The sequence below is a fragment of the Vombatus ursinus genome, unplaced genomic scaffold (genome assembly GCF_900497805.2).
Source record: "Vombatus ursinus unplaced genomic scaffold, bare-nosed wombat genome assembly UNPS02014821.1, whole genome shotgun sequence".
NCBI classification, from domain to species: domain Eukaryota; kingdom Metazoa; phylum Chordata; class Mammalia; order Diprotodontia; family Vombatidae; genus Vombatus; species Vombatus ursinus.
The window spans coordinates 42,373,325-42,394,088 of NW_020954599.1; the positions used below are offsets into that span (position 1 = coordinate 42,373,325).

The 20,764-nt window shown below is 37.3% G+C and overlaps 1 protein-coding gene across 1 annotated transcript in view; it reads left to right on the forward strand.

The window, feature by feature from the left end:
• Positions 1 to 20,764, forward strand: part of GPM6A (glycoprotein M6A) — a 482,844-nt gene that overhangs the window by 412,620 nt on the left and 49,460 nt on the right. Inside the window, exon 3 of the mRNA XM_027837472.1 lies at positions 18,561 to 18,717. Within this exon, the coding sequence (XP_027693273.1) occupies positions 18,561 to 18,717 (157 nt within the window). The remainder of the gene's footprint in view (positions 1 to 18,560; positions 18,718 to 20,764) is intronic.

Below are 20,764 nucleotides of genomic sequence, written 5' to 3' on the forward strand. Positions count from 1 at the left end.
AGGGGTTTTAGAGCCTATCTGTAGAAATCATTTTGCAGATGAGGACACCAGTTCAGAGAGATTTAGTGTCTTATGGTCACATTTGTCCTAAGCTGAGTACTGGGATTTTAATCCAGGTCCTCTGAATCCAAATCTATTAGTCTTTCTTTCATGCATACCACCCTGCCTGCTTCATGCTTCAATGTCAATTATTTTAAACTACCTATACTTCATTTCTCCCTTAGTTTTACTTCACTCTATCTCTTACTTTTAATTTGGGAATACCCTCTATATATTTTAGGAGAAAGTAAATGCCTCTCTCCAGCATCTCCTTTTGTTAGTCATGTAATTTCATGTGTCTGGACCTCAATTTCCTTATCTTTATTACAAGGTAATAATATCTAAAATTCTGATGTGATAGTTGACACTCAGTGTTCTAGGATTCTAAATTGCCAGAGATCAGTTAGATTTTATCTAACCTTTTTTGAGAACTTGGCGGGATTGTTCAAATGATCTTAATGAATATTTATGGACTCTTAATTGCAAAGAAAGATGGACTGTTTAGTTTTATATACGTCCTTCTTTTCTTTCAGTGGCTAACCATCCCCCTTCCAGTGACTCTTCTATGACATGCACTGTTTTCCCTGACTGATTCTAGTTCTTGTGCCCCCTTCTCTATTGCATAAAAGTCATTTATTTGTACCGTTGACATATTTTACTCACTAGAATGTGATCAGAATCTTCCATACTGGGGCATCTAGCTTATTTAGTCATTGTTTCACACCTGATTTAAAATTTTGTGAAAAAGCATTTTCAGTGGAAGGAATATGTTAATGTCAATACATTCATCTGCTTTTAAAATTTTTTTTATCTATGATAATTTCCTGAGCAACAGCCTTTTTTGAAGATTAGTTAATTTTTTTTCTTTTTTGTCAATAATGAATCATACTCCTGAGCTGCTTATCATAATAATTCAGTAATTCAGATATCTATGATTTCATTTGTGCCTGTTCCATCCTGCATGATTCACTTCATGCCTTAGTAAACAGTCTTCATGAGTTGATGTGGCCCCTAAAAGTCATCCCTGATGGCCAAGCTTCTAGTGATAAGCATCTGTGATCTTATGGGCCTAGTTGGTTTTCGCTTGGTACCCAGAGTCTTTCCTCCTTGTGTAGGATTCACCAAAACCTATGTTCCACTGGCCTTAGATAACCCAATCTCACTCCTATATTTCATGAAGTAATGGTAATGAAAGGAAACAAAAGAAGGAAAAAAAAATCTTATTTTTTTCATTAATATTTATATAGATAATGGAGGAAATAGGAAGAACCTGTATTAAGTAACATTTAGTTAAGTGACATTTTGAACATGATTGCATATTTTTGGTAAAAGTCCTAAATTTAAGAAAATCAGAAGTAGTATTCTGTGCTTGAAGTTCTAGGTAAATATATTATGTAGAGCTTTAAGTAATATAAATAGCATTTACTAAATTACTTTGCTTAGAAAATTTGTTCTCTAAAAAACATTTTCATTGCTTAGCAACTGTTTTACTTCTTCTGAAAGTTTAAGAAGTTAGCATAGGGTGTGTCTTAAAAGCCAGCAAGAGAGAAAATAGCAAAGTTTCAAGTCAACACCATCTTTAACAGGCAAGTTACATAATATGAAATAAAAAATGCTTCTCAACCCAGGAGTGAAGCAGCAACATATGTGAAAACTTCATAAGGCTTTTGGGACAAAGATTATCATTTGGAAGTGGCTCTAAAACTCTAGGGAAATTTTATGCCAACAACCAAATAATTATTCCTTATGACATATTTTTTTTTTTGATGCTGATATTTCTGATGGAAACATGTGAAGAACCCTAGGGGAGAAAAATCTCACTCTTCTTAAAGGCAAGAAGACAAAAGTCAAGGAAAAGAAGAAATTCCAGAACTGACTAGAACCTTGCAAGGAACAAACATCTTAGAAAATCTATTAACAGCAGCAGTTCAAGGAGACCTCTTGCCAGAAAATCTCTTCTCAAATCCTAGCCTTTGCCCTGTCCCTAGTTTTGTAGAGTCAAGTGTCCTTATACTGCTAAAGGTAATGGACCAACTAGAAACCTCAATCTTCTCTCTACTGAGTACCAAATAATCATATTAACTCCTAAAATCAACCTAGTTTTTCCATGACATTTTCGGCCGTGAATGAAATTATAATATCATTATCTGGCCATTTTAGCTTATCTGCCAACCCCCTCAACAATTCTCTTTAATCAGGTAGAAAAAGCTCTAGACAATAAGCAAAGAGACTTGGATTTGGTTCTAAGTATGTCTGCTTTTTCCCAGTCATGAGATGCTTTATGAAGCTCACCAAACCTCTTCAAACCCTAGTTTGCTTAGTTGTAAAATACAAAATAATACTTTTACTACCTGCCTAATTCTGCTCTGAAGAAAATGCTATATAAATGTCAGCTTTATTTTAGTCAGTTCTGCCTCTAATTACATATGTGACCTAGGACAAATCACTTTACATCTTTCAAAGGTTGAGTTTTACTATCAGCAAAATGGGAATAGTAATTATGAGGAAAGAATTTTCTAAACTAAAATATTATAGAAATGTGGGTTATTCTCTTTCATTTGTGCTCTTTACTTCCAATTTTGTGAGGAAAATGGAGCAAATTAATCATTTTGTGGCAGTTCTTTACCAGCCAGAGTTCTTTAATATTAGGAAGTCATCTGAGAAACCCAACCTAGATTTCCTAACATGAAGTGAATAGGAACTTGTAGTCTTTATTTGGACCTAAATGTGGACATAGATAAAATGGGAACCTGAGAAGTATATACGAATGGAAGTAGAGGTGTGTGTGTGTGTGTGTGTGTGTGTGTGTGTGTGTGTGTGTGTGTGTGCTCAAGAGGGTGGGTGGGGGCAGTCTTTCATTTATGGTAAAATGGTGACTGATCAGAGTGGAGGGGAATGGCTTAAGGGCTTATTTGTAAATATAAACATGTTGTTGTTGTTCAGTCATTTTTCAGTCATGTCTGACTCTTTGTGATTCCATTTTGGGTTTTGTTGGCAAAGATACTGGAGTGGTTTGCCATTTCCTTTTCCAGCTCATTTTACAGATGAGGAAACTAAGACAAATGGGGTTAAGTGACTTCCTCAGGGTCATACCATAAGTGCCTGAGCCAGATTTAAATTCAGGAGGATGAATCTTCCAGACTCTATTCACTATGCCCAACACAGTGCTGCTCAAACATAAATATGTGTGTGTGTGTGTATATAAATATATATATATGTTTATACATATACACATACATACACGCATACACACATACACATACATCACACAATATCAATTAATCACTAATCACTCATTAAGTGCACACTATGTGCCAGGTGCAACACACACACACACACACACACACACACACACGTGGGGGGAGGGGGCAGGGAAGGAGGGAGGGAGAGAGAGAGAGAGAACATGAATGAGTGTACATGTATGTACATTTTAAAACTTTCAGTTTTTTTTAGAACTAGATTCCAAACCACCTTCCAAGCTTTCTTCTCCTTAAACAGCTGCCTATACCTCTTACTTCTCAGCTCCTAACCACAAGGATCCATCCTCCCCAAAGCAACTTGCCTTGAGTAATTGCCCTAATTTCTAGTATCCTAAGGATGACTCTATCTAGGTGTGTTAGGGAAAAAAAGACCAACAATTTTCAAAGAACCATCATCAACGTAAAAAATATGAGAACTGTTTTAGAACAGTAACATGCTTTGGCTAATTAAAAATGACCTTTGAACATATGTGTGTGACATGCGCGCACACACACACACACACACACACACAGAGGTATATATGCTTTACTGTCAATAAAATCTAGTTGCTTTGACATTTCCTTTCCAAGAGAAACTATTGGTTGCCTTCTCTTGGTGGAATTTTCAGTTTGCCAGTAGGTTTTCATTTAAATCTTGTTTGTTTTTGTGCATATTCCCTAAGGCATACCTTGACATGTCTTTAGTAAGAAGTTATAACAGATAAAGAAAATTTATTTTTTAGTTGGCATTTGTAGAACATTTCTTTTTACACAGTCTTCAATAATTCTTTTATTATTTAGAACGGAAATGAAGGTGAGAACTCAGCTCTCATTTGACAGATAAAGCCCAGAGTGGTAGACATTTGGCCAAGATTACATAGGTAATAAGAGGCAAAGCAGAGATTCAGATCCTGGTTTTCTGAGTCCAAAGTCTGCTATGGGCGAGGAAACTGAGACTTAGAGAAGTTACATGACTTGACCACATGTTTGAAACTAATTTTGCTCACGGCAAATCTATCCCTGGGTCATCTTGCCTCTCTTATACTGAACCTGGTGAAACAGTGAAGTTCCTCAGTGTTGGACTTAAAGTTAGGAAAATCTGAATTTGAATCCTACCTCAGACATGCATTGTGTGATCCTGAGATCACACAATGAGGTCCCTTGACCTCTCTCAACCTCACTTTTCTCAACTGTAAAATGGGAATAATAATAGCCTACCTGCCTCATGGGGTTGTAAGGAATTCAAATGTCATAATCTATGAAACTGTTTTGCAACTGAAAAAACATATATGTATATATGTAATTGCTATTATAAGTATCATTATCCACATTTTACAGATGAGAAAACTAAGGCTCAGCAAGGAGCCACCACCTAGTGCTTACTTCACTCTTCCTAATTTAAGTACCATGTCTGAAGTAAGAGTCTGACCATATCTGGAATAGGTGAAAAGAGCAGGAAGTGCTTGTTGTATCATCATATCCCCCCCCCCCCGTTTTTTTTTAAACAGTATAGATATCTTGCTGAGTATTTTTGATTTTTTAAAAAAATTTTATTTTGTAATTGGGGGTTAAGAACATCAGAGAAATAATGGTTAAGACAGGAATAATGACCTTCGGCCACAACTCAGTGGATGTGGAAGCTGCATGTGCTGGACACAGTCCCTTCTGCTTCTTAAAGGAACAGTATCAGATGATAGAATCCACACAGAACATAGGATTGATCATAGATTCAGAGTTGGGATAAATCTTGGAAGTTATCAAGCCCAACCCCATCATTTCACAGATAAAGAAACTCTGGTCTAGAGAGTTATTTGCCTTGCCCAGGGTCACACAGTTGGTAAGCATTTGAAGTAGAATTTGAACCCAGGACCTTCCTGACTCCAAGCCCAGCGCTCTAGCCATATGTTATGCTGCCTCTCACCAACATGTCTTCTTACTAGATAATATGCTCTGATATCTAGTCTAACAATTTTTCTCTTCTTCTAACAGTTCGTCAAACTCTTTTTGCTTTCTTGACTCCCTACCTAGCCAGAACTTTATGTCACCCATTTCAACAGAGCTGTCTCCTTTATCCCACCATTCTTTTCCTTGACCTTTTACTGTGCTCACTTGTTGGCAATCCTTCATCTGAATATCCTCCCATGATTTACTTTCTCTACTCCCAGGCTGCTGGAGAAAGTGAGGAAATCATGCAATGAGTAGGTTCCCTACAAATCCATCCTAGATAACGACAATGCAACACTCAGTGCTTGCCAAACCTTTTTTTCCATCTCCAATTGAACAGCTATCTCTTTTTTCACAATGGATGTTCCAAGGCTCCTCCTTAATCCCCGAAGCACTACTAACTCCCTCCATCTCAGATGATCTGTCCTTCTAATATGGAGGCTATCCAACAGTTCTACCAACTTTTCTCCATCTCAAAATATCTCTCTCATCACATTTTCTAGACAAGGAAAAAAAAATAAAGCTGACATCAAAGAAACATTGGATGGTTGTCTTTGCGTCTCCAGCACCTAGCATAGTGACCTTCTTGGGAGTATGGATTTAAAACTATTTTGGGCATTGGAAAAGTCTTGCTTGATTTCCCTCTTCCTTGAACTGTCAGTAAAGCTGCCAGGGAATTGTTACTCCCTGGAAGAGAGTTCTATGTATTTATATATCACGCCCCCCCCACCCCCCAAGCCCCAGTACCACCTGGTAGTTAAACAATTACTTTGTAACCTCCTTGAAAGCAGACTAGATCTTCCTTGCTCTCCAGTAGGAGTTAGGTTTGCTGCACTCTAACCCCACTCCTGACTCTGGTGTCTAGTATATATAATTAGTATTAGTTGCTAATCTGCTGATGCTATAGGCAGCAGTAGACATATGGTTCTGTTTAATCATAATTAATAATTTGAAGTAAATACACCTGTATTATACATCAATCTGTGATTTCTGTACCCATGCACATTTAGTAGATGTCATATAAAAGTGGCTGTGGCCTAATGACCTCTTAACCTGAAGTCTATGTGGTAAAGAACTCTCCTAAATCAGGCGAGCTAGTCATTGGACAGCAGGCTTCTATAAAGTCCACTCCTCAGAGACTACAGCAGCCTTTCCAGCAGAGTTTATGTTCCTTTGGAATAGGCAATGAGCAATTACGGTCACTTGTACATTATAAAGAGGTGCTATGTCCAAGTAGTACGTCACTGAAGGCCACATATGATAATTAGGTAAAAATCACTTTTAGAATTGTGAGATTCCTCTTGGGTAGGCCTAAGCATCATAAAGCATCTTTGCTAAATGCTCCAATTTGCTACATTATAATTGTTATTATCATTATTTTTAAGAACTTAGGATGGAGAAAGGCACCGGGGCTTTTTAAGAATGCAGAAGCTTTCTCATTAGATGCAGAAAAATCTTTTGACAAAAAACAACACCTATTCCTATTAAAAACACTAGAGAGCATAGGTATAAATGGGGTCTTCCTTAAAATAATAAATAGCATCTATCTAAAACCTTCAGCAAGCATAATATGTAATGGGGACAAGCTAGAAGCATTTCCAGTAAGATCGGGGGTGAAACAAGGATGTCCATTATCACCACTGTTATTCAACATCATACTGGAAATGTTAGCTTTAGCAATAGGAGAAGAAAAAGACATTGAAGGTATTAGAATAGGCAAAGAAGAAACAAAGCTATCACTCTTTGCAGATGACATGATGTTATACTTAGAGAATCCCAGAGAATCAAGTAAAAAACTACTTGAAATAATAAACAACTTTAGCAAAGTTGCAGGTTATAAAATAAACCCACATAAATCATCAGCATTTCTATACATTACCAACAAAGCCCAACAGCAAGAGATAGAAAGAGAAATTCCAATTAAACTTACTGTAGACATTATAAAATATTTAGGAGTCTACCTCCCAAAACAAACCCAGGAACTCTGTGAACACAATTACAAAATGCTTTTCACACAAATAAAGTCAGATCTAAATAATTGGAAAAACATCAGTTGCTCATGGGTAGGCCGAGCTAATATAAGAAAAATGACAATCCTACCTAAGCTAATTTACTTATTCAGTGCCATACCAAACTACCAAAAAATTACTTTATAGAGTTAGAAAAAATAATAATGAGATTCATTTGGAAGAACAAAAGGTCCAGAATATCAAGAGAACTAATGAAAAGAAATGCAGGGGAAGGTGGCCTAGCCATTCCAGATCTTAAATTGTATTATAAAGCAGCAATCACCAAAACTGCTTGGTACTGGCTAAGAAATAGAGTGGTGGATCAGTGGAATAGGTTAAATATGCAAGACACAGTAGTCAATGACTATAGTAACCTATTATTTGATAAACCCAAAGACCCCAGCTTCTGGGATAAGAACCCACTCTTTGAAAAAAACTGCTGGGAAAATTGAAAAAGAGTATGGCAGAAACTAGACATAGACCAAAATCTCCCACCATATACCAAAATAAAGTCAAAATGGATACATGATTTAGATATAAAGGCTGATACTATAAACAAACTGAGAGAGGAAGGAATAGTTTACCTGTCAGATCTATGGAGAACAGAAGAATTCATGACCAAACAGGAGATAGAGAACATTACAAAAAGCAAAATAGATAATTTTGATTACATTAAATTGAAAAGTTTTTGCACAAACAAAGCCAATGCAACTAAGATTAGAAGGTAGGTAGAAAATCGGGAAAGAATTTTTACAACCAGTATCTCTGATAAGGGCCTCATTTCTAAAATATATAGAGAATTAAGTCAAATTTATAAGAATACAAGCCATTCCCCAATTGATAAATGGTCAAAGGATATGAACAGACATTTCTCAGAAGAAGAAATTAAAGTCATCTATAATCATATGAAAAAATGCTCTAAATCACAGTTGATTAGAGAAATGCAAATCAAAACAACTGTGAGGTACCACATCACACCTATCAGAATGGCCAACATGACAAAACAGGAAAATGATAAATGTTGGAGAAGATGTGGGAAAATTGGAACACTAATGCATTGTTGGTGGAGTAGTGAAATGATCCAACCATTTTGGAGAGCAATTTTGAACTATGCCCAAAGGGCTATAAAAATGTGCATACCCTTTGACCCAGCAATAGCACTTCTAGGGCTATATCCCAAAGAGATCACACAAACAGAAAAAGGACCTACATGTACAAAAATATTCATAGCAGCTCTTTTTGTGGTGGCAAAGAATTGGAAATTGAGGGGATGCCCATCAATTGGAGAATGACTGAGCAAGTTGCGGTATATGAATGTGATGGAATATTATTGTGCTATAAGAAATGATGAACAGGCTGACTTCAGAAAACCCTGGAAAGACTTGTATGGTCTGATGCTAAGTGAAGTGAGCAGAACCAAGAGAACGTTGTACACAATAACAGCCACGTTGTATGATGACTAATATTGATAAACTTAACCCTTCCTGGCAATACAAGGATCTAAGACATCTCCAGAGGCCTTGTGATGGAAAATACTATCTACATCCAAAGAAAGAACTATGGAAGTTGAATTGCTATTTTTTTTTCTCTTCTGTTGAGTTTTGTTTCCTCTTTCTGATGGTTCCTCCTATTGGTTTTAATTTTTACTTACAACATCACTAATGTGAAAATATGTTTAATATGAATGTAAATGTATAGCCTATATTAGATTGTGCGCCATCTTGGAGAGGGTGGTGGGGAGGAAGGGGGAGAAAATTTTTAAACTCAAAAGCATATGGAAGTGATTATTGATAAATAAAAATAAATTGTTAAAAAAAAAGAATGCAGAAGCTTTTGGACATATCAGGGCTGGAAAATCCACTCACCTGCTAGTTACTAATGAGTTGAGCTGCTGATAAGCAGAAGTCTATTTTTAATTTCCTTTTTGCTTTTTAACCAACCATGGAAATATATATGGGTCTGTCTGTCTATCTTTCTCTCTCTCTCTCTCTCTCTCTCTCTCTCTCACTCTCCCTCTATCTATCTCTCTATCTATGTCAGTCTATCTAATTTCTCTCTCTCTCTCTCTCACTCTCGGGTCATCTGAGCTGAGGCTTCAGGAAAGACAAGAATTCTGAGATGGTGCATGAGGAGAGTAATCATTCTAATCATGGAGAATAGATTGTGGGAATGGATTAGAGAGGGAAGAACTGAGAGCAGAGAGAATCTTCAGGAGGTGACTAGAGTAGTCCAGGCAAAAGTTGATGAGGGCCCACACTTGCCACTTTTAATTCTCACAATATATCTTGTATAAAGATATTAGAAGTACTATACAAAATCGGTGCTCATTGGATGGTGACTGACTGACATCTTCATGGCCACAGCTATGAGCTCAAATGCCAGGCTTGAAATATAAGATGAGAAACTGCCAAACAATATCACTCTGGGCCCTTCGTGGTTGTGGTTATTACCACTTACAATGACATCATCTATTATTTTTAAAAATTTGATTCCCTTCAAGGAGTTTAGCAGAATTCAAACAACAACTTTGCCACCAGCTTAGCATGGTTCTCAGCATGGCTTCTAATTATTGTTGCTTACAGTTTTATCCTCAGGAAAAATGAACAGAATGCCACGTAGGCTGGTTTTACATGACATTCATTCATGACAGCTCCCAAAGCAGTTTGAAATGGGAAAGATAAATTTACTTCATTAGTTGAAAGAAGTAGAAATGTTTGTACTTCTAAACACTGATAAAACCTCATTGGGTGTATATTTATACAAACGTATATATGTAGACACATATTTTCAATGAAACAAACTTTAGGATAGAGGAAGCATCATGTAGCTATTCTTTTCTGTTCATAAAATATTTGAATTCAGCCATTTTCTATGTTTCAATGTCAATGCGGCCTCATCCTCCCTGGCAAATGTGATCTTCCGCCACTATTCCCCCATAGCACTTTGTTCACACGTTTCTTTTTGAATTATTGCATCCCAATAAATACCATAGCTACTTGTGTACATATCTTATTGTCCTTCTGGGGAGCTGGACTGCTTTCCCAGCAGCACCCAAGCAACTTGCTTCCAATAAAGACTTGTTGAACAGTTGAATGACTAGCAAATATGTAAACTGAGGAAGACATTTCATTTCTCTGAGCTGCTTCTCTCCCAATATATCCATGTAGCCATAGCCCCAAGCCCCCATCATCCTAGCTTTGCCCTGAGTGCTCTGTCTCCTTTATCCTTCTCCCTCTCCTCCACCACCAGCCAGATGTTACCTTGACCATTTCCTCCTCCTCCTCCTCAGTTGGAATTTCTCTCTCTTCTTTCTCCCCATCTGGGACCTAGTTGTGTGATTGAGGTAATCCATCTCTATAATGCTTCCCCTCTTTCCCCCCCAAGCACTGGTAAATATTTTAACACTAAGGAGGCAGGGAAATTGTAAGTTTAATCTGCATTATTACCATTTTCTCCATCACTTTCTTAACTAGACAGTCAACAAAACAGTAAGTCAAGCCCTGCTTTGTAGCATTTGCCAAATTTGAGGTGTAAATGCTCATGTGGAAAATTTAACAAAATAGCTTCAGCATACCCCTGTCCTCAAATATCCCCCAACCCCCATAAAAATCTACATAGTTTCTGTAGATGATACCTTATGAAAACATAATGCCTGGAACAGTGGGAAGCACAAATCAACCCGAGGAAGGCCAGGGAGGGAGAGACTTTTGGTAACTATTCACAAAACTACTCATTTACAGCGAACTAATTTACATTGCTTGGCACCTGACAAAGGCCTGAATAAATGCTTATTGATTGATTGAGTGACATGCTTTAGTAAACTTTTTTTCTTAAAATTTTTTATAGTAAATGTGTAGGAGTTTGTGTCTGTTGTGTATGTGTGTTTTGTGTGTGTTTTATGTGTATGTGTTTATGCAATTGTCCCTTGTTTCATTAAAGAATTATGACAGGTATTAGAAGGTGTGTATGCTAGGCAGTTAGGTGGCTCAGTGGACAGAGAGCCGGGGCTGGGGTCAGGAAGACTCATCTTTCTGGGTTCAAATCTGGCCTCAGGCTCTTACTAGCTATGTGACCCTGGACAAGTCACTTAGTCCTGTTTGCCTCAGTTTCCTTATCTGTAAAATGAGCTGGAGAAGGAAATGGCAAACCATCCCAGTATCTTTGTGAAGAAAACCCCAAATAGGGTCATACAGAGTAGGATATGACTGAAACGACCAAACAACATGTGCTAAGGAGTGGTCCCACGAGATGCTACTGTTGACACTAAGAAGGGCATGGTTAGAGCCTGTAACGCAACTGCTAAGCATTCGAAGTTCAGTGGAAAGACAGAACTTTCCAAGAAAAAGGAAACTACAATGTGGAAGCCTAGAAATTCTGCCGTGTGTGTATGTGTGTGTATAAGGGCAGATTCTTAGTACCATTAATTTAAAAGCTTGAAGGGACATTGGATCATCTAGTTTAACCACCTCTTTGACTTAACCTGAGGTGATGAATAGATGCTTAGCCTCTGTTCTTGGCGGCTATACCCAGCATGCCCCATACTAGCCCTGCTTACAAGGAGCAGAAAATGCTCATTTCATAGAGGAATTTTTCATTTACAATTGAACAACAAAATACATTTTTCTTTCCTTCTTTTGACATTTGAATTATCTCTTTTATGATTTTTCACATTTTGTTTCAAGCTGGCTTTCTTCTTAGTTAGAACAACACATTTTTCACTTACAAATGTTATGTAAATTGCTACACAATAAAGTTTATTGTCATTCTACCACATTGCCCTAAGTGTTTGACATGGTAAATTGGCTTTGCTAGTTTAAACAACTCAGACATGTTAACTGGCATGACCAACTTGCTGGCTCACACTGTGTCTCATTGCCCTTGGCAAATAAAGGATGGAAGGATTTAGGTTTTTACAGTCAAAATAAGCCACTGAACAATTTCTCCAGTACATTAGACAAAAGCAGTTTCTTTCCTCTTCTTTCTCAACATGAAATATCATCTTTTTAGGTTATCAAGGGTTTTATTAATATTTTAATACAGATGTATCTCCAAAAGAGTCTAGATTTTTTCCCTGTCTTCTTCAGCCATTTCTACTTGAAATGCCAAAAATAACTCTTCAGAACTTCATATAATACATTCTCTATGCTCCCCTACCTCCCTCCCCCTCCAATTACTCCCCAGTCTTATGGAGGCCGTGAGTAAGAGAAAAAACAGGACCATTTGCAAAAGACAGTCAAATAGCCCCTATAGCGGAGCTGGGGTGGGGTCCTTTCTTATAATCATACTCTAGCCTAGTCCTGGAAGTCACAAAATCAGATAGTTGAAAACACTGATCCTTTGACTTTGTAAGATATGGTGAATTTAACATCTACTCCCCAACCCTTATCAGACAAAAAATTCTTTAAAACCAGCCTGTTCATTGCTTCTCTGGCAGACTTATATCATCCCCATCATCACTACCACCCTTACTGTTCCAGGGTACTGGGCTATCTCTTCTGGTTTTGTTGGACAGGAGTTTGGAACTCCCTATTTCACCACCTATGAAGGGTTTATCCCTAGCCCTCCTCTTTTGCCTTCTCTTCCTTAGCTATTTCATTTGCAAATTTGACTTGCAGCTGTGTAAATGCATCCCAAATCTCTATTTCTAGTCCTAACTTTTCTTCAGAGCTTTAAACATGGGATTCTTACTACCCTCAGGATAGGGCAGGTATGGTACAGAGGATACTATAGAATTTTAGTCTTGGAATCAGAATGGGTGGTTCTGAATCAATCCCACTTCTAATGCTTGCTATCCTTGACACTTAACCACACTGATCATCAGCATGCTCACTTGTAAAATGGGTATAGTAATATTTATATTACTTAGCTTACAGACTGTTGAAAGGCTTAAGTGAAATCTGTCAAATAGTTTGACAACCTTAAAACTATTATCATCTAGTTTTGCAAAATCTGGCATGGACTCCAGTTCATGGTGTCCTCCTGATCTTTCAAAGCTCACTAAGTCAAAGCCTAGTCCATTCTACCTTTAATACTCCCTTACCTGACACAGGAAAGGACACAATAAGGATAGATGCAGGAGGAGGGATGTATATTTATGATAGCCTGTTGACTGGGGCTAGGAAAATAGGCTGCTCTTCCCGCCAGAGATTTAGAGCAGTTCTTATGTCCTCCCTCACATTTAGCCAGGAAGGAAAAAGAAAGATATGTCACATAATTTTGTACTTTTCTTCTGTACTACCATGTTCTGTTGTTTATTACACTTATTTGGGTCCAGATCAAATCACCCTTCTTAAAAGAGGTTTATCTTATATATGTGTTTTCTCCCCACTACAGTCTGTCTATCTATTGTAAGCATTCAGGAAACCCTTCTTAAATGAATGCTGAATGAGATTTGTGCTCTTATGTGACCAACTCAGATAGTTTACCACCTTGACTGATGCTGATTTCCAGTGTGTTCTCAACATGTCCAAAGGAGTAAGTGCTTTGTTTAGGATGGTGACAGAGAGGAGGGTCATAAGGGCTGTACATTTATTCAGGGAGAGGCCAAGATTACTTGGTTTACATTTCATAGTGACTTGACTTCAGACATTTACTTGCTGTCCCTACACGAATACTTTATTAGGACTGTTTTGATTTCTCCTCTGCTCAAAAATCTTTGGCAACCCTTATTGCTTTTCGTTGTCTGCTGTTAGTTTCTCTTTCCAGGTTTATCCTCATGTCTTTTCCCTTCCTTATACTCAAAACTCTAGCCAAACTCGATTATTCTCTGCTTTCTGAACGTGCTCTATACCAGGGGTGGGGACCCTGCGTCCTCGAGGCCACGTGTGGCCCTCTAGATCCTCAAGTGTGGTTCTTTGATAATCCAGACTTCTCAGAACAAATCCCCTTAATAAAAGGATTTGCTCTGTAAAACCTGGACTCAGTCAAAAGGCTGTACCAGAGGACCTAGAAGGCCATATGTGGCCTCAAGGTCGCAGGTTCCCCACCTCTGCCTGTGCTTTACTTCTTTCATGCCTTTACCAACAATATGCCCATGCCAGTAATTTCCTTCTTCCCTTTTTCTGCCTGTTGAATTCCTATTCATCCTATAACCTGCCATCCATCCCCAAAGGTCAAATTAAGCTCCTTGACCACTGGTTCCTCATCTGTAAAAAGAGAGACTAGGTACCCTCTAAGATTGCTTCCATTCAAAAATCTCTCAACATGTGTCACTTCCTCCATGAAGCCTTCCTTTATTCCTCTCTCTACCGCTGCACTTAATATGACCTTTCCATCCTCAAACATTACTTACTATGTTGATTTTGACTTACATTTTTCTATGTTCATGTCATAAAACCCTAATAGATTTTCAACTCCATGAAAGCTGGGACTGCATTTTCTTTAAACTTTAAATGTTATCCAATGCCTAGCAAAGTTCTGAGCATAGATAACTGTTTACTAACTTGGAATACATACAGAATAAAGCCAATGTGACATACAGCCCAAGCATTGTCATAGTTGATTAGCTGATGGTCCCCAGCTCTGACCCGGGGCTGGTTCTTGGTGAATGAGAAATGTAAACTTAGATTTCTTCTGTATTTTCTTCCTCTTGTCACACCCCTAACCAAAAATGTGTGATGGGGCAGAATAGCTGTAATTTATGTGAAAAGGAGATTCTAGGTCATGTACCAAGTTTTCCTTCCAAGTGAAATTCACATGCCTGTTGTCATCACAATCTTTTTTGCTTTGCCAAGAACACAGCATGTTTAAGCTTCAAGGTACTGGTGGCCTCTGCCAAAAATAAAAACAAAATACCCTTATTAGAGCTAGTTTCACATCATCTCTCTGTATGCTATATGAAATCATCCTTCTAATTTATAAAACTATTAGATACAGAATAATTAATTATGAGAAATAGAAAATAACCTTGTCAATGGAAATGAAGCATTTGGCAAATTAGGTTGAAACTGTAAGAGAAATTTGTGGCCAATTTGAATAGCGAGAAAAAGTCATGTAAAAATAACTTAAATAGGCTTACTGTATTTGGACCAATATTCTTAGACATTCTAAAACCTGGAAATGAATGACTTTACAAACTGTATTAATTGTTAAGAGATTCATAGAAAAAAATTACTTTTAACATTGTTCACACTAAAAAACGCACTCTATTTGCCACAACCTCGTACCATATATATGTGTGAGTGTATGTGTATATGTATATGTGTGTGTATATATACACACATTTATACATATACACACACATATATGTAAGTATATCTTTATACATATATATGCATGCAGCTATGAATGAAGTATTTATTGAACACTTACTATGTGTAATACACGGTTCTAAGTGCTAAGAGTACAAACAGAAAAGTAAGAAACTCCCTGCTTTCAAAGAGCTCACATTCTTTTTTTTTTTTTTTTTTTTTTTTTTTTTGCAACTGGGGTTAAGTGACTTGCTCGGGGTCACACAACTAGTAAGTGTCAAGTGTTTGGTCTCAGGCTGAATTTGAACTCAGGTCCTCCTGACTTCAGGGTCAGTGCTTTATCCACTGCACCACCTAGCTGTCCCCAAGAGCTCACATTCGAAAGGAGGAAATATCCCATGAAAGGTTTCAGTGGCAAGTTGGACGGAAAGGTCTCCTAGTCCTTAGGGTGGAGAGGCAAAGCAGATGGGAATGCTTCCTTAATGTCATTTCCCCTGATAATACATAAATACAGATATGTTTTTTCTATTGTACCATCTTCATATAGGGAGGATGAAAATATTTTATTACAGTAATGATGTCTGACTTTTATTTTATATACATGGCATTAAGTTCTGTCTAGTACCTGTTCCTGTTTCTCTGAGGCCTAAAATAGGCTCTTATACCCACTTTCCAATCACTATTATCAACTCTGGTGACTTCAACTCTAAATAGTTCTCAAATTTAAGTCAAGGGCCTATTTTTCAGTGGTAGATTGGAGAACCTGGATTGAACTATGTACTTCTAAGGGACCAACTAAGGTTACTCATAGAGGTAGTAAGGGGATGGAATGTGGCTCACATTTGGTTTACAAAGTCCTTTGTTCACAACAGCTTTATGAAGTAGATAGTCTAACTATTCCTATTTTTTTAAATAAAGTTTGTAAAAGTTTACGTAGCAAGTAGAAGAATTAGAACTGGTCTTTGGATTCAAAACCATCTCCAGCTGAGTTAAAAAAAAATCTTGCCTATCTAATTACTTTAAAGGAATCTGTGTAGTTATATACTTTGCAATTAAATATGGGACATTACAAATATATAATGCTGTAAAAGCTATTTATTTATTATATGTGCAATGAAATGATGTGATATAATATGCTGGTCTCTGCAAGAACCTTCATTCTATTAGTATTTTTTTAAACCTATGAATATACTGAAAATAAAAGTGCAAAGTAACAGCAATCAGCATGTAAAAATATTTAACATAACTAAAGGGAGGTGTAATCAACACTGAATGTGTGCTAATTGAGTGTGATTTAGCCACGGGTCAAATCCCATAGTTCTTAACAGTGAATATACCAACAACTTTAAAATAAATAACAAGGAATGGAAATATAGACTTAATGGAGAAGTGTCACATTTAAAAGATAAGCCTTGACATTTTAAGTGCAAAAAGAACTCTAATTCATGGATTTACTATTTGTCTTCCCTGTTGTAAACAGACAGTAGCTGCTTTTTAGTCTTTATGTTTATGTCAATATATATAATTCTATTCTTGTTGGCCGACCTTTGATCAGTGCTCATTCTAGCCAAGGCTGTCAATCTGTTGTTGAATCTATTCTTTGTTTAGCTGTCTTAACCCTTGGGCTTCTGTGATTCTTGACTCACTGTTACAGTTTATAGTTTTGGCTGCTATTTTCCTGTATGATTGAATCTTGCCAGATCACCTCAGCAGGAGTGTTTCTTTGCCTTCCCCTAGCTGGGCATTTTTGACACCTGACTCTGATTTGTTGATGCTAATTGACCCCTTCCTTGATGACGATGTAGTTCAGGCTCCGACTCTGCCCTGTAACACATTTATCCATTTTAACGTAATTAATCTCAAACTATTTAATTGTTAAATGGAATAAAGATTGATCCCATATTTAAAGAAAGCAGTATTACCCATATGATGTGCATGTGCAATGTTTGATTCCTACTGCATGTATACATTAAATGTATGAATATGTGTTATACATAATGTGTGTATTCAGATATACAGCACATGTGTATTTATGCATATATATTTGTATGTCTATAGATAGAGACAGGGAGAAAGAATGATAACTTTGTAGATTGAATCACTGGAGCCCATTAGATGGATTCAAATTGTTATTTTATAGCACGGTTTAATTTTGGAACCATGTAAGAACCCATACAGGGTTTTGGAAATGGAGCCTGGAAAAAAATCTTCCATTTCAAAGAACTGAACAGCCATTAATAAAAAAAAAAAAGATCAAGTTAGATGGTGAATATGGCATTGTACAGTGAAAAAGTACATGACCTCTGATGCTCCCTGTGAGATGCTGAACAAGTCACAACATCCCTGGGCCTCAGTTTGTTCATCTGTAAAATGAGTCCATTGGATGTGATGGTTCCTGAAGTCTCTTCTATCTCTGGATCTATGATCCTACAGTCTATTATCCAATTTAATACAAAAATATCTAGGAATTTTACATACCTCACTTTTGTAGATGTATGTCAGTAGAAAGCTAAAGACTAAATGTTGGCTAGTGATGAAGTAGGAAAGAACGAACAGGATATTCATAAACTAGCATTTAATTTACATTTATTATCAAAACTATATCTATGAACATTTAGCACCATTCCACTAGATCTATTATGGGGTATGCAAAATACACACACATACTTATATATGTGCATATATATGTATTTGTACATAAAATGAAAACAGAAAACATTACAAATATAATTAACCATTCAAAATTCTGACACAAATTATTCTAACCCACAACAATTTACATATAAAATAGTATTTCCATTAATGAAATGTTCTTCTGCAACATGCGTGGGTATTATGCAATGTAATGATTCTTTATTCCATTTTGGAGCCAATTAGGCTAAAAATGGCCCTTTGCTAGGAGAGTACAAGCCACCATTCTCATATATAGCTTACATTTCTTATTAAAAAATAGAAGTTTCGCACCAAGCTGGATGCAGTAATATTAGCTGAAATGATCTAGACCCGTTTCCATCTTCCATTCCAGAACATAAGCATCACATTGATTTTCATTACAATGAATCCTCAGAATATTAGTTTTGAATTTTTAGCTTTTTCAATGAAGTTATTAAGATAAGTAACTTTGGCTTTTTCCCACACAGGATTGATATTTTCAAGTATGTGATCTACGGTGTAGCAGCTGCCTTCTTTGTGTATGGAATTTTGCTGATGGTGGAAGGATTTTTTACAACTGGTGCCATCAAAGATCTCTATGGAGATTTCAAAATCACCACTTGTGGCAGATGTGTGAGCGCTTGGGTATGTAATTGCATGAACTCTTAAGCAGTTCCTTTTAAAAATGCACAGGTGTTTAAATGTGTTTACGTAAGTATTAAAATATTTTTTTTTTGTCCTTCTCCTATGTGAGAGGGGTGAGGATAGGATGGGTTATTGTGATAATCCAGTCATCATTGGAGACAAGATCCTGGTTAGAGAGATAAGTTGGAGCTACCTCCCCATAACTATCAGTGGCCCAAATACTAGACCTCTCACTATCTAGAACCAGCCATTCAGTCTCCTCCCCACTCCACCAGTTCAGTGGTAATCCAGTGAGTATACTGGAGCTGGGACCTGGGGCAGACCTACTTTTTGTTTTTTGTTTTATTTTATAGCCATCTTCTGGGTAGCGAATGGCTAACAAACCCCCCTTTTCCTTTTCAAGTGATGGAATTGAAGGTTGTCTAAGCAAAAAACAAACTCTCTGCCTACTACTTCTCTCCCTTTTCCCTCATACTGCCATCCACCTCAGGCTTACTTCTTCAGTTTCTATCTCTCAAGAACCTCTATCACATTGTTAACAAACTGCTCTTCATATTAGAACTCTCATATACTCTTCCCATTTCTTTGAAGTCATGGAAACCTGGCTATGCTATGCAGACCCTCTCTAGCACCACAAGCTCTTCCAGGCTTCCCCCCCACCACCACCACCACCACACCCAATCAGGAATAGGGGTTGGTCTCTTCCTTTTTCCTCACTGCCCCTCCCATTTATGAATCCCTTCAAAATCTCTCCTTTTCAGTGGTTCATTTCATCCAAATTTATCATCTTTGGGAAATCTTTCTTGCAATTATATACTGAAGTTATATATAGGTCAATCTTTATCTTTTTCCATGAGCACAATACCAGGCTCACATTCTTCCTCTATGTTCCAAAGCCTGCCTTTATACTTGAGAAGGTCAGTATATAAGTTGACCACTCTAAACACACCACTCTCCAAATTCATCAACCTCTCCACTCTATCAACTGGACCTTCAGTCCACTTCAGTCACTCAAGGATGATCAGACCTTTGCTATTATCATCATGCACAAGTGTTCTACCTCTAAAACTACAACTCTGAAATTCTGCTCATTGATTTTAACCTCCTGTCTTTACATCTTGCCCTGAACCTTACCATAGTCTTCACTGTAGCTTCCAAGTCATTCTACCCTTCTCTGCTCTCACGTTGGATTTGTTCTGGCCTCACTTTCTTCTCTTCAAAATCTTGATGCTGTGGTTAATCAGATCAACTTTACAGTGTTTTGTATCCCTGAATCCTTTGCCTCTTGATAGAACTGATAGGACTGTCACCATACATCTGCTTTTTCAAACCCCATTAGTCCCACTGCCTGACTTCTCCACTCTCACTGTGCTAACTGGGTCTAGTACAAATATAAGTTAGTTGATCTCATCTTGGTCCTCCTTGGTACAAGGTAATCATTTTGCTCTACCCTGATTTACTCCCAATGTTTACACAGAATTTTTTCTTCTCTCTTTAAGCTACCTGTATTATATTCTACCTTACCCTTTCGGCAATAAATTTTCACTCCCACTTTACGGAGAAAATAGGGAACATCTCTCTGTCCCCTCAGCATCATTACTTAATCTCTCCTCGGTTGATTCAGTCTCAAAGAATGAAATAGCCTTTCTTTGCCAAGGCCAACCCCACTAAATGTGCCCTTGATCCAGATCCAGCACTTACTTATCTGGCCTTGGCAAAAACCTTCCCATTGAGGCCTCTTAAGATTAGTATTATTTAGTCTGTTCTTATTTTCTACTGAAACCTGTCACAGAAGTTTGAAGTGAATCTGGATCTGCAGATGGTTAACTTAAGATTTTTCACTTACTAGCTGTATGACCCTGGGCAAGTCACTTAACCCTGGTTGCCTCATTAAAAAAAGGCAAAAAAAAATATTTTCCTTATTTTCTTTCCAATTTATCTTCTCTAAATTCAGTCTGTGGCTTTGTTCTCAAGTTCAACCCCTTATCCCTAAAAGACAGTGCCTTTGGAAACTGAGTATGAGAGGGATGAATTAAAGATTAGAATT